Source organism: Danio rerio, chromosome 23 (assembly GCF_049306965.1).
Source record: "Danio rerio strain Tuebingen ecotype United States chromosome 23, GRCz12tu, whole genome shotgun sequence".
NCBI lineage: Eukaryota > Metazoa > Chordata > Actinopteri > Cypriniformes > Danionidae > Danio > Danio rerio.
This window is the reverse complement of record NC_133198.1, coordinates 33,924,956-33,940,433: the sequence shown is the minus strand read 5'-3', so window position 1 is coordinate 33,940,433 and position 15,478 is coordinate 33,924,956. Positions and strand designations below refer to the sequence as shown.

The 15,478-nt window shown below is 35.4% G+C and overlaps 1 protein-coding gene across 2 annotated transcripts in view; it reads right to left on the bottom strand.

Annotated features, from left to right (window-relative positions):
• Positions 1 to 1,404: 1,404 nt before the first annotated feature.
• si:ch211-197l9.2 overlaps positions 1,405 to 15,478 on the bottom strand; it is a 71,193-nt gene continuing 57,119 nt past the window's right edge. For both annotated transcript variants that reach the window (XM_073939195.1, XM_001919807.8), the window contains 5 exons: positions 13,199 to 13,360; positions 12,791 to 13,042; positions 6,708 to 6,751; positions 5,308 to 6,619; positions 1,405 to 2,238 (listed from right to left, as the gene is read on the bottom strand). In XM_073939195.1, coding sequence (XP_073795296.1) covers positions 2,098 to 2,238; positions 5,308 to 6,619; positions 6,708 to 6,751; positions 12,791 to 13,042; positions 13,199 to 13,360 — 1,911 coding nt within the window. In that variant the 3' untranslated portion in view covers positions 1,405 to 2,097. The remainder of the gene's footprint in view (positions 2,239 to 5,307; positions 6,620 to 6,707; positions 6,752 to 12,790; positions 13,043 to 13,198; positions 13,361 to 15,478) is intronic.

Sequence of the window (15,478 nt, the reverse complement as noted above, 5' to 3'; positions counted from 1 at the left end):
CCCTGAATTATTGGCGCCCCTGTTTATTTTTTTCTGCCAATTTCTGTTTAATAGAGAGATAAAGAAGATTTCTTTAACAAATTTCTAAGCATAATTGTTTTAATAACTCATTTCTGATAGCTGATTTATTTGATCTTTTCCATGATGACAGTAAATAATATTTTCCTAGATATTTATACAAGACACTTCTATGCAGCTTAAAGTGACATTTAAAGGCTTAACTGGGTATAGGTTAACTAGGCAGGTTAGGGTAATTGGGCAAGTTATTGTATAATGATGGTTTGTTCTGTAGACTATCGAAATAAAATGTAGCTTAAACGGGCAAATAATATTGACCCTAAAATGGTTTTAAAAAATTATTAACTGTTTTTATTGTAGCTGAAATAAAACAAATAAGACTCTTTCCAGAAGAAACATTATAATTATCAGACATACTGTGAAAATGTCCTTGCTCTGTTAAACATAATTTGGAAAATAATTAAAAAAGAAAAAAAAATCATTATAATTCAGATTTCAACTGTATACTACCCCTATTGTTAATGTTTTTGTGCGCGCGCGTGTGTGTGGGGGATGTTGTGTAATTTTATTTTGTTTTTGTCTTCTGGTGTTATTATTATGTGATTGTGATTAATTGTGGGACCTCCTAGAAAATAAGATGTAACAGTTGAAGTCAAAACTATTAGCCCCCGTTTGATTTTTTTTTTCTTTTATAAAGCTATATATAATATATATAATAGCTATATAAAGCTATATATTTTTTCGATTTTTTCTACAAAACAAAACATCATTATACAATAACTTGCGTAATTACCCTAACTTGCCTAGTTAACCTAATCAACCTAATTAAGACCTTAAATGTCACTAAAAGCTGTATATAAGTGTCTTGTATGAATATCTAGTCAAATATTATTTACTGTCATCATGGCAAAGATAAAATAAATCAGTTATTAGAAGTTAGTTATTAAAACTATTATGTTTAGAAATGTGTTGAAGAAAATCTTTCTGTCAAACAGAAATTGGGGGGAAAAATAAACAGGGGAGCTAATAATTCTTACTTTAACTGTGTATCTCAAGGGGGTTATCCCAATGAATAAATAAATAAATAAATAAATAAATAAATAAATAAATAACGTAGCCTACCATACCCTAGTGGAATAAAAGCATTTTTCATAAATCATTACGGTTTATATCCCACATTTATTATATAGCTTATTGGAATCACATAGGCCTACTTTTGTATTTCTCTGTTGTCACATAGACTTAGATGTAATTATAAATCACAATATTCAAACCAGCATTTTCCAAACCAAATGTTTTGGGAGGCTTTTGTCGCTACAAATGAAAACCAAAGCCTGAAACCTTGTTATAAGACATGTCTACAAATCAAATAAAAAGACACAATAATAGCCATGGATCAGTGTTTATTAACATGATAAAAAAGTTTTACATTTCATAAAGTTACAAAGGACAAAAAATAGTCGCTTGGACCCCTCTTAAACACAGACAATGAAAAACAGTTGACATTTATAAGGCATCTAACAACAATTTATTTTGCTACACTCATTCCTTAATGCATAACATAATAAAAACAATGAATACAATCGGATTATGTTTAAGAAATGTCTAAAATTGATAAAAAGTTCATCAAGGGTCTTAAAAATAAAAGCTTGCATAAATGTGGTATAAAAACATCTGGAACGGGAATCCTTGCACACTACCAACTTTATTCATTCTGTATTGGCTCTGTTATCACTTTTAATGCTAATAATAACCAATGTTGACACATTCCTGTATTCCTGTATTCATCCTGTTTTCAAAAATGCTAAAGCTGAAATATCTAATTCTAGGAGAGTTGTAAAATGAGCCTGTTTATAAAAAAGTGGAGTGTTCCTGTAACCCCAGTACAAGGAGGCAGCTTGTTTTTAAATGCTGATTTTAATGGAAATTCTGTGGAATGGATTTTAACATGATAAATTAAAGATGAATGAGTAATCAAGTAAGCCAAAATATATCGGGATCTCAAAAGGGGTGATATGTAGAAATACGTGAATGATCCATCCTGGCCTGCTGATCCCTTAAGCTTCCTGATGACTCCTATTAGACAAGTGGATCGCTTTTACCTCGAGATGGAGGGTGTTCGTGTGAACGAGGCTTGTTTTGACTGGGTCGAGAGTTTTTTTGTGAGGGTCGAGCGAAGCAGGATGTCAGAGAGCGTGAGCTGCAGTCACAGGCTCCTTCCTGACAAAGACAGGAGAAAGAATGAAGTTGTGGCTAAGTATTGACAAATAAAATCACATTCAGACAATAGCCCCTTTCACACAAACAGACTCTTCCAGAAAGTTACCCATAATTTTCTGTAAAGAAATCATGTGTGAACATGCCCTTTTAAAAAATATGGGTAAATTAATTTCAGCAGTTTTACAGATATTTTCTAGTATTACTCTGTGAACAGGGCTATGTTCTCTCGAAAAACACCTTATTTCATCTTATTATCATCTGTTTACCACTACTGATTTAAGACTCAATCCCCTTGTTAAGTAATGACGTATATAAAACTGTTTACAGCTCATTTGAATAAAAAAAAAAAAATTAGCTTATGACCACCAGTGGTGGAAAGATTACTGAAGAATCATACTCAAGTAAAAGTACCATTACTTAAAAAAGTAGTGCAAGTAGAGTAAAAGTATCTGTGGTAAATATTACTCAAAGTAGGAGTAAAAAGTAGCCCTTTTAAAAGTACTCATGAGTAGTGAGTAGTGTGTATTACGCTGTGAAAAGCTGATGCATGTAAATGTAATTTGTGCATTTGTGTGTAAACATAACATTCTGTAGTGCATGTAGTTATTGCCCAGCAGGCACACAATGTCATAGGACGTTAATAACCCACTTCAGCACTGAAAACCTTGAGGGTACCGCAGACAAAACTGCAAGTCAATGGTGCTAACACTAGCTTTCTGTATGTTTACCTCTTGTAAGATACATGTACTGTATTTGTGCTACTGATAATTAACTTTGTGATGGGTTAGACCCTACTTTGAAATTTAGCTCCCTCAAAAGGCATTACTAGAACTGAAACAGTTCCTCGTTCCTGCATAGTGAACATGCCAAAAAGTGGATGCTTCCATCCGTACTCAGACAGGAACTATGAAAAACTGTGCATTTGTTTTCGCAACATTTTCAGAGTCACTAGAATCCAAATGATTGTTGCACATTTTAAGTTCTGCTTTCTTAGTATGGAGCAATGATACAGCGAACAATATAAGTATCGCACACCTCACATCATCTAAAAAAAAACAACAACAACAATCAGAAAAACTAATTCTGTGCACTGTAAAAACAAATTTTAAAGAAAATCTGTATTTTTTTATAGTAATTTTTTGATATTTCAAATTCTATTCAAAACTAAAATGACAAACAATCTCTCTAAATTAACCATCAAATTAGTTTGACAGTTTGTCATTTTTGTTTTTTTTATTTATACAGTATTTTTTCCGTTATTTTAAACTATATTCAAAATTCCTCAAAAAATCTGTAAACTAACACTCTGCAATTAACAACAAAATTGCTGTGTGTACACAGTGCTTTTTCCTGATTTTTAAAAGTACATTTTAAGTTAGATAAAATTAAAGAAATAAATTAATAATAATAATAAATTTTATTTATATTGCGCTTTTCTTAGACTCAAAGCGCTAACAAGAGCATCAAAACACAGAAGAACATGAAATACACAAAAAGTAAGAATGATAATAATGGTAATACATATTAAAAGAAAGCCTCATACGTTATAAGCAATAATAAAAATATGAGTTTTAAGAAGTTTCCTATAACAGTCCAGGGAACTGGCGTTCCTGATGTTTGTGGGGAGAGCATTCCACAATTTAGGTGCCCGATAAGAAAATGGATCGATGCACAAGTTAACAGGCAACCAGTGTAACTGTTGAAGTACAGGGTTAATGTGAGAGCCAGATGATGTGTGGGTTAACACACGTGCAGCTGAGTTTTGAACTTATTGTAAAATCTTAAGTGAATCGGCTGGCAGACCCCCAAATAAAGAGATACAAAAATCTAAACGAGATGTAATAAAAGCATATAAATACTTCATACATAAGCAAGTAAATACTTGAAAATAATTGTAAATAATTGTAAATACTTGTGCACCTCGCTATATTAAAGTTTATGACCATGCTAACATTTTTTTAATTCTTGTAATTTTAAAGTTGTGAGAATTTCAGTAAGTTGTATCTTGTATGATGTTTTTTTTCCAGACTTTTTTGATCCACAATGAAACTGTTCAATTACAACATTGAGCATGCCTTGACATTTTATTAAAGGTGTTTAATTGTAATGATGTAGGGAAAACTCCTGTTAAAAAACATTGTTTTTCTTGAACTTTTAGTGCAATCACTTTATTTATGGTGTTCGATCATAATAATAATAGAAAAGTTTGTAAAATGACTGTTTCTTTGTAAAACTTTTAGTGTGTTACTTTATTGAAAGTATTTAATTGTAACAATATAAGAAAAGTCTGTAAAATAAGTGTTTTTCAGTAAACAAGTTAATAAAAATATCTGAACATTTATTATTTTTTGTATTTTATTTCAACAAAGAAATTTTACCGTAATTCTTTAGTTTTTGTTTGGCAACCGTAGCTGCCAGTCATTTGACCTTTTTACGATTTTTTTACAGTGTGTAATGACACAAGAAGAAAGTACTGAACTATTTGATACTTTATATAAAATGCTTTTTTACTGATGGCAGCTTAAAGACGCCTCTCATATGGAGAAGGAAGTCACATGCATTGCTCAGGTGTGAGTTTTTTTTTTGAAGTGTGACTTCAACAGAGTGTAAAATCTTGATGGTTCTGTAGGTCTCCTCTATCAAATCTTGAGAGTTTCCTTGGCTGTGTTTTGGATCATTGTCTAGTTGAAATGTCCACCCTGGTTTTATCTTCATCATTCTGGTAATATATATGTTGGACTGAAGCAGCTAATATTTATTTACAATGATGAAGATTTCAGCTGCGGTCTGGGTATTCACTGCCTTTCTACACCTCCCTTTCTTCATGTGTTTAATACTTTTCCCTGCATCATTTCATGTTATTATGTATGACTTAATAGTTTTGTTTTCATTGCATATATGGATTTCTTTGTTACCAACATCTGGGGAAAATTTCAAGTCAACAGCACCTTTAGAAATATGTTTTCTGAGAAAAATGGTGACGTGTTCAATACTTATTTTTCCTGCTGTATATCATTCCCACAGCATCAAACCTATCATCATGTGTTGAATGTGCTGATCTTTACTAACCTCCAAGCCCTTGTTCCTGCTGATTGAACCCTTGTCAGTTTGCCGCTGAGTTTGGGTCTGGCTCTGACACACAGCCTCTTCCTTTTGGTTTTGTTTCATAAACCTGCGGTTCACAATTTTGGTGATGCTATCATTTCGGACCACCGTCACCGCTGGAATTCGAGACGGGGGGTGTTCAGATTTCTTTGAACCCGCCGCCAGACTAACATGATCCCTTCGAGCCACTGGCGCTTTCTCCATCTCTATGTTGGTCTTCTCTCCTCGACCGCATACATTACGCAGGAACTCGTGAACCAGGCCGTACTTGTGCACTCCCACGTTTTTTCGGCCACCAGGTTTATCACTGGTCTGCATTGACACTGAGTTGGGCCTGTTGGATGGCGAAGCCCACAATCCACGCTCCTTCGTTCCATAATCCAGCCTGGAAGAAGCACTCAGAGATGAGGAGGATAAAGATGATGTGGTGAAAGAGGAAGACGACGAGACCGAAGTAGACGACGAAGACTTCAGAGATGAAGCAGAGTGTCTGCGTTGTATTTTCGGCGAGGTGTTATGAGGTTGAAACCGTTCTGAAACTCTTTCCAATGGTGCTGACGTTTGTTGGGTTCTTGTGGAAACAAACGAAGTGACACGGGGCGACCAGTGCTTTGCTGCGTAAAGATTTCGAGGTCCGTCGGTCTGTAGCCCAATTGTGGTCACCTGCGGTCGGGATTGAGTTTGAGTTCCTGTACTCGCAACACTCACCACTTTGCTCCCAAAATCCTTGGCTCTTTTCCTCTCTAAAGAGCTGGGTTGGAGAACGCTGGCAGTAATTTCCTTCATGTCATCACTCAGGTTGGCCGAGACGTCCATGCTATTGAAGGCTAACCGCGACGGAGACCCAATACTGGAGGTCCGCAGACCAGAAGAAGACTCAGAATCTCTCTCCATCAAACTTTGGCAGTCAAACGACAGGCTACGCAGCCAGTTTTCATACGTAGATACCCAATCTTGTTTTTCAAGGCCAGAGGAAGCGGCAGTGAAATGTGGTTGCTGGCTCTCCTCCTGCTCTTCCTCTTCTCCGGGTATCAGAGAGCTCATTTGGATTCTCTTTGCTGATGGTGGGCTGTAATAGATACGGATGCTGGTCCTCTCTGGAGCTGTGTGGCTTCTCGGAGTCAGTTCGTGGTTTAGGTTCAGTCCTGGGAAACTGGGAGGCATGATAGGACAGTCCCAAGTCTTGCAGGCGTCCTCTCGGTCAAGAAGGGCAGCTTCATGACTGAGGTACTTCCAGTTCTTGTTGGGTTTTGTCATGGCAGTTTTGAGAACCATCCTGTTGGGAAAGCAAACTCTTGAGTAATTAGCTTCAGTAAATTGAGAATGGAATATATGGCATGTGCAAACAAATTAATCAGGCTTACCTCTGCATATTTCCATCTTTTGACATCATCTTGTGTCTAGGAGTCTGAAAGTGGAAAGAAACACTATTGTTTGTGTATTCATGATTAATTAATTAGTAAAATCTTTCATTCATTCATTTTCCTTCAGCTTAGTCCCTTTATCATGGGTCGCCACAGTAGAATGAACCGCCAACTATTCAGGCATTTGTTTTACGCAGTGTATGCCCTTCCGGCTGCAACCCAGTACTGGGAAACACCCATACACTCTCATTCACACACACAATCCTGCAAATTTAGTTCATCATGTCTTTGGACTGTGGGGGAAACTGGAGCACCCGGAGGAGACCCACATGAACACGGGGAGAACATGCATACTCCACACTGAAATACCAGACTGAAATGACCCAGCTGGGACTCGAACCAGTGACCTTCTAGCTGTGAGATGACAGTGCTAACCACTGAGCTGCTAGTCAGTGCAATTTTACATTGAAGTCAGAGAGAGTCGAAAACGGTTAATACTTTTTCCAATTTATTGATAAACTTCGAACTGTACTTTGTACTTTGATGTATTTCAAACTGAAATGGAATATTGAGTTCTCTCATTGCAAACTAATGGTAAAAAGTGGTGTGGTTCAGGACATTGAAAAATAGTACAGTTGCTGTCGAAGCCCTTAAATTGACGTCAACAGAGGACCACCACTTGAAACATGAAAAGCAAATGGCGAGACTTTGAATAAAAATCTTTGTTTTGGTAATCAGTGTATTAATTTGCACTGATTAGTTAGGAATATTTTTATTATTATTTTATAAGATTAACAATTATTAAGGGACAGCACAGTGGCTCAGTGGTTTACACTGTCACCTCACAGCAAGAAAGTTGCTGGTTCAAATCCTGGCTGGGCCAGGAGGGTTTTTTGTATGGAGTTTGTGTGTTCTCCCCGTTTTGATTGGACTGTGGGGAAAACAGGAGCACCCAGAGGAAACCCCAAGACATGCTCTATAGGGGAATTGGTTTAACTCAATTGGCCTTTGTGTGTGTGTGTGTGTGTGTGTGTGTGTGTGTGTGTGTGTGTGTGTGTGTGTGTGTGTGTGTGTGTGTGTGTGTGTGTGTGTGTGTGTGAATGAATGAGCGCGTATGGGTGTTTCCCAATACTGGGTTGCAGCTGGAAGGGAATCTGTGGCAACCTCTGAAATAATAAGACTAAGCTGTAGGAAAATGAATGAATCAATGATTAATTCTTAAGAATAATATTCTGATCGATCAAAATGAACAGTAAATTTTAATTTTAGTCTTATTCATGAATTGAACGAATTTATAAAACTGAAAAATATTTTTGTACACAACATAATATGCAACCAAATCAGAAGATCACTCGTTGCATAAAACATATGCTGGATTGTTGGCGGTTCATTCCACTGTGCCGACCCTAGATTAATAAAGGGACTAAGCTGAAAAGAAAATGAATGAATGAATGAATGAATTATATTGATATTGTACTGTACAGTTTTAAGATTTTTTTTTTTTTGCTAGAAGGTAATAAATGTATTATAGTGAAAGTGAAAGATTTATAATTGTTGAAATTGTAAATCAAGTTCACTTTCCTTCGGCTTAGTCTCTATTTCAGCGGTTCAATCATTCATTCATTTTCTTTTCAGCTTAATCCCTTTATTCATCAGTGGTCGCCACAGCGGAATAAACCGCCAACTTATCCAGCATATGCTTTATGCAGCTGATGCCCTTCCAGCTGCAACCCAACACTGGGAAACACTCAAACACTCTTGCATTAACACTCATACACTACGGCCAATTTAGCTTATTCAATTCATGTATAGAGCATGTCTTTGGACTGTGGGGGAACTGGAGCACCCGGAGAGAACATGCAACCTCCACAACAAAATGCCAACTGACCCAGCCAGGGCTTGAACCAGCAACCTTCTTGCTGTGAGGTAATTGGGCTACCCACTGCCCCACCGTGATTTTCGAGATTGTACATCAAATTTAAAATGTAATTAAATGTAATTTAAATGTTTAAATATTTATTTATTTACATTCTTTTAATCAAAGAACTCTAAACAAACAAAAACAAAGAGATCGCATTAGTCAGAAAGACAAATTTAGTTTCTTAAAATGAATAACAAAACAAAAAAAACATTTAAAAGTAAAACAACTTATACAACTATTACTAAATGATGGTTAATGACTAAATTCTGATAATAAATTAAATTTGTGACATATACACAAATACATTTTTTTAAACAAATTTTTCATAAGCAATCAATAGTGGCAACCTTTAGCAGCAAAATATCTCAGACCTACAGTATAATTTAGGCATGGGAAATTCTTCTCATATTACTTGGAGCTAAGCTTTTTAATATAGACAGTAATCACTGTCTTATGTAGAGAAAGTGTGTCAGAGAAGCAGTTAGGGATTACAGGAAAGAAAACAGCAAGAAAACCCTTGGATCAAGAAAAACATATTGAAAACATTCCTCAGCTCTCCAATCCAGGCTTTACTTAACCCCGGCAAAGAACTGACACTGTCTGCATTCCGCTTTTATTCTTAGCCTCTATGATAATGAACAGGATATATTGTGATCAAACGGAAGAACAAAAACTCCTGTCAGGGTGAAGTAAAACAATATCATATCATCCAAAAATAGAACATAATATCTAAAATAATTCATTTGTTCTTCTCAATCCTGCTTCCTCAGTTCTCTCTCTCCCCCATTTACTGTAAAGGAAAGTAAACTCCTTATTTGAACTTCAGCTGAGCCTTGATAAGTCTCTCTGTGGTCCCTGTGGTTTGGCTAAGCCCTTTTCAGAGTCAGAAGTTGTGATTGAAGCTGATGTCTGCACTCCGCCTGCTGTCCTACAGTCCCAAAAGGGGATTAGCCTAAATTCTGTTGCCATGTGGGCCGTTCACACAAACTCACTCACAGGACGGTCCCAAATCTCTAACCTCTGCCGCTCCAGTTGGACTGTGAATTAAAAGTCATTTGGAGAGTATTTTGTATTATAATGCATATGTTTAAGCTGAATTAGATACACAATTAGGAGAATTAGAAATTGCATTAGAGAAAAAGGCGTTTTAAATAGCAGTGATCAAGTATTTTAATAATGTTATTACCTCGGGTAAAAAGAGCATATACTGTAATGCTCAAAAGTATAAAGTTACAAAATATTATTATTACTTTTATTATTTGTTGCTGCTTGAAACTCTTGGATGAATATAATTTGTTGTGAATTCTGCATATTACAACTGAATGTATATTTGTAAAAGTAAAAGATTTAACTTCTCCATAAAAAAGGTAGTTTAGGTCATGAATGCCACAAAAGAACTACATCTGCCTAACCATATATATTAATATATATAGAATGAACAATATGGTCTTATATATGAAGAGTTTGGAAGCAAAAGCCTCCAAATGCCATCTGAGATTTTCTTCTAAAATAAACATTTTTTTCTCAGCTTGTTGTGTTTATGTTCAGTTTTTTTCACTTTAAAGGCAATGAAAATGACGTATTCATTACCATCAAATGAAATACCAGCTCATAAACACAGGATACTGAAAGAAAATGCTCATTTTAAAATAAATTTTCAGATGGCACTTGGAGGCTTTTGCATCTAAACTTTTCATTTTAAGATTTGTTAAGGCATTAGATTTCATGAATTAATAATGAACAATAGTTTTACATAATTTATTAAATCTGGAAATCATAATCACCGTATGCTGCTCCTAAAGACCAATGTATTTTTTGGCAAATCATTCAGAAGTTTTGTTGTTTTTAAATATATCCTGACCACTAGGTGCTGCTGTACGTACTATGCAGATCACCTGCTTTGACTAATGAACTTTTTGTTGGCATAGTCGGAAAGTGTTTTGGTCTGATTTTCTAAAACTGGGTTGGGCTGTCTGATTTTTTTTGATCCTCAAATGGTTCAGATCTTACCTTGAAGGTAGAGCTTACTATGTCAGTATAGGTGACCATAGGTCAAGGTGGACACCCATGACATGAGGAGTCCCACAAGGCTCGATTCTGGCAGAAAAATTCTCGAAATTCCCTACTACAGCTATGCTGATGACTCTCAGATCTATTTTGCCTTACTGCCTAATGACTACAGCCTCACTGACACCCTCTGCCAGTGCATTGATGAAATTAACAGTTGGATGTGCCAAAACTTTCTTCAGTTAAACAAAAAGAAAACTGAAGTCAGTGCATTTGGGAACAGAGATGAGGTTCTCAAGGTGAATGCAGACCTTGGCTCTAAAGGTCAAACAACAAAAAATAAGGTCAAGAATCTTGGTGTGACTCTGGAGTCAGATCTGAGTTTTAGTAGTCATGTCAAAGTAGTTAGTACATCAGCATACTATCATCTCTAAAACATTGCAAGAATCAGATGCTTTGTTTCCAGTGAAGATTTAGAGAAACCTTTTCATGCTTTTATCAGCAGCAGGGTGGATTACTGTAACGGCCTCCTCACTGGCCTTCCCAAAAACACAGTCAGACAGTTGCAGCTCATCAAGAACACTGCGGCCAGGATTTTGACCAGAACCAGGAAATCAGAGCACATCACACCTGTCCTCGGGTCTTTACACTGGCTCCCAGTTACATTCAGAATAGAATTTAAAGTATTATTACTGGTCTATAAATCACTAAATGGCCTAGGACCTCAATATATTACAGATATGCTCACTGAATACAAACCTAACAGATCCCCCAGATCTTTAAGATCACATAAACTAGAAATTCCAAGAGTTCAGTCAAAGCAGGGTGAATCGGCTTTAAGCTACTACGTACGCCCCTCACTGCTGGAAACAGCTTCAAGAAATGATGAGATGTGCTCCAACATTAGGCACATTTAAATCGAGACTGAAAACACATCTGTTTAGCTGTGCCTTTACTGAATGAGCACTGTGCTATGTCTGACAGATCGCACTATTATGTCTTTCTTTTCTTTTTCATTCTTTTATAACCTGTTTTATCACATTTTAATCTGTTATTATCGGTTCTTAATCATTTTTATTATTTTTTCCTATACTTGTCTTTTTTATTCTTGTTTAAGTAAAGCACTTTAAATTGCCATTATGTATGAAATGTGCTACATAAATAACCTTGCCTTGCCTTAAAAACAGAAATGTTTAATGTCTAAATGTCTTTATGTTTAATAACTCTACCTGTGAGCTAATTTTCACTACAAAGTGCTCTATTGGCTGCCAATGGTGGAAGAAAGAAGAAAAATGACAATGATTACACCAAGTTAAAGTTTAGAGGAACTGGAATTTGCTGAAGTACTGCCATTACACATATTAATTAAATGGTCAGATTTGGATCAAAAATTACCAAAACAAGCAGGTTTTTTTTGTGGATTATTGTTCACCTTAAGACTTACAATATACACATTGTACTATACATATGATTTAATGTCATTTAATAGTATTAGAACCTAATTAACATGATCATTTATCATATAAAGAAGAATAAATAATGAATACATTTTCTTTTTTCAGTGAATTATCCTGCAAAATGTTAACTAATAACATTGTTTTATTTCTAATGTTTAAACGTTGTCTAATGTTTAATGTTAACAATCTGAAGTTTATATTTATTGTTACCTAAAAAATAGTAAAATAGTAAAAATATTTTAAATAGTTCCAATAATAAAACAGTAACAAAAACACACCATGCAAAACTTTTTAACCTTTGTACAAATCATGTTATAGCATGTTATATGCATTATAAACACGCTTTACAATAAGGTTTCATTAGTTAATGTATTTACTTACAGGAACTAATTACGTGTACAGCATTTATTAATCATAGTTCAACATTTACTAACGCATTACTAACATCCAAATTCATGCTTGTTAACAGTGCTGTTAAGTTAGTTAATGCACTGTGAGTTAACATGAACTAACAAACAACTGTATTTCCATTAACTAATGTGAACAAATACTGTAATAAATGTATTGTTCGTTGTTTGTTTGCATTAGTAAATGCACTAACATTAACTAATACAACCTTATTGTAAAGTGTTACCTACTGCATACGCCTTCTATGCATGTGTAATTTCAGACTATATTACACTCATTTGTGGTCTGACCTGCACTTCTCCATTGTGCTGAGCTGTCTTTGAGACGTCCTGCTCCAGTTTCTTGTGGTTGAGGTGCTCTAGCAGCTCCCGCCGCTCAGAGCTCCATCTGCTCTCTCGGACCTTCAGCTGTCTGGTCAGGTCCATCACTGCAGTGTAGGACTCTGCTAACAGCTGCTGGAGCTTCTCAACATGTGCCTTCTGCAAAGCTGCATTCAGGTCTGATGGACACTTGACTCCGGTGTTCACAGATGGACCCTCCAGCTAGAGCCAAACATAAACAACTTAGTGAACCTTCTGATTTTTAATTTCCTCTGTAAGCCCCTACAGCTCAAAAAAATGAAGAGCTGATGACAGAATCAGGCAGCAGATTCATTGATGCTCTCCAAAGAGAACGTAAACTCAATTTTTGGATTTTACCCTGTTTATGAGACTCTTCAGCTCTGCACACTCCACGGCCCAGGATGCTTTTGCATTTGCAAATTGATGGACGACACATTGGGAGGCTCTGTGCTGCTCCCAAAGTTCAGAGAACAGATCCTGCAGGGCCGTCCTCAAGTCTGAGAGCAGGACACTGTTCATCTGAGAGAGAAAAATACACAGGATTTGATCTACACTGTAAAAAATAAATGTTATTTTACAGGTATTTGTCTGTATTTTTTACAGAATTGTCCAATTTTTTCATTATACAGTGAAATACCTGTTGTTTTACAGATATTTTCTGTAATAAAAAATTCTGACATTAAATTTACAGTTATTGCTTGTATTTTGGTATTACTTTATTTTTCAGTTTTTATAGGAAATTTTCTGCATTTTCAGAGAGTAACACGTAATTTTAGATTAATATTTACAGATTATTCCTGTAAAAATAGGGAAACAAATCCAACAAATAGGGAAACAAATTCCTGTAGAAACAAATCCACAGTGGCTGTGGATTGCTGGAAAACTACACACACGCTACTTAAAGGAACTACAACTCCCATCATGCACCTCGCACACCTGGGTTCCTAATTCTGACTGATTACACACAGTCAGAAGATCGTTATGGACAGATTACAAGAACTATAAACTTGTCACACAACCAGCGATCGCTTCCCAGAGGATCGCTGGTTCTCACACGAACTCTCATGACTACATTTCCGCATTTCCCAGGACTACATTTTCATACATGCACTGCTCCCAAACACGCACGCCTGCTCATTCATCTATCCTGATTGCAATCACCAGCTGGACCTTGTTCACAGACTGATATCACTCCATTCATAAGCCACTCATTCACGCTTCCAGTTGGCCGAGTCTTGTTTGCTTTCTAGTGACATTACAACGCGTTTCCCTGTCTTGTTTCTCCGTGTCTCGATCCTAGCCTTGTACCCTTGTTATCCTGTTTAGCCGCCTGCCTTTGACCCTTTGCCTGTTTAACGATTAAGATTCTGGACTGCCTTAATATACCCTTTTGCACCTGATGACCACTGCTTGCCTGACATTGAATAAACTGCATATTGGATCTTCCCTCCTGTTGTCTCCTGTCACTCCACCCAGTCGGTAACAAAACTAAGCAAACAGACACATCATTGCTGAGTCTTGTTAAACTGTTTAGTAAGCATTATGATGCGTTTTCCTTTTCCTTGCCGTGTTTGACCCCTTTACTTTGTTATTTTGTTTGCTGCCTTTACGCCTGGAATTATCTGTATATGCACCTGTTTGTTCCTGTTTCAACTTTTAATTGCAAGGCGATTCTCCTAATAAACTGCTATTTGATCTTCTGTTGTACAGGCGTCCTCACATGACACTAACCTTGTTTTTGTTGTTAAACATTGACCAAATGTGTTCTTTTTCACAAAAAAAAAAAAAAAAAGAAATGAAAAAACTAGATATATAACAGTTTTATATTTTTTCCAAGCAAATTGTTTTGGAGTTCAACCTACAGTACATATCCTAAAAATATGTTAAAATACATTATTATTATTATATTTACAGTGTTTTATGACAACAAATTATTTGTACCTAAGTTTTTTTATCATTCTTTATTATTTTTTTCTGTTTTAAAATGTTTAAAGTGGAAAATTTTATGAAATATTTAGAGATTTCATGCATAATTACATGAAATAATCTGTATAAATCACATTAATTTGTATAATTACAGTAATAACCTGTATAATTGGAGTAATGATATTTAAAATCACATTTATCGATAAATACAATTATAAATTATATATTTACAGTAATAATTAGCAAAATTACAGTAATAATCTGTATAATTAGTAAAATGGCAGTAACTACCAGTTTAAAAAAAAAATTCTGTTTAAATGCAAATTATCAACAGTAATAAATTGTAATTTAATGAATTTTACGTACGGTATGTTCTGTATTTTAACAGTTTTCGCTTGTAATTGTGTTAAATGGTTATTTTTAGTAATTTAACGGAATATCTCTTGAAGCCCTGTCAACTTTTTTTGGTAGTAGTTTGGTAATACATGCTTCAGTGAATCAAATTTATGAATGTATTTAAATGACATCTAATTTATTAATATAATCTATACGTTTTCAGTGTTTCGAGGGATTTTTATGAGATTACTAGGTCAAACCATACAAATGATGTATCTAATTTTTCTTTTTTTTAGGCTACATGCCGATTTAAACACCTATTTTAAAAACGTGTTTTGTGAATACTGATGTCTGACTAAAATACTACAGTACATG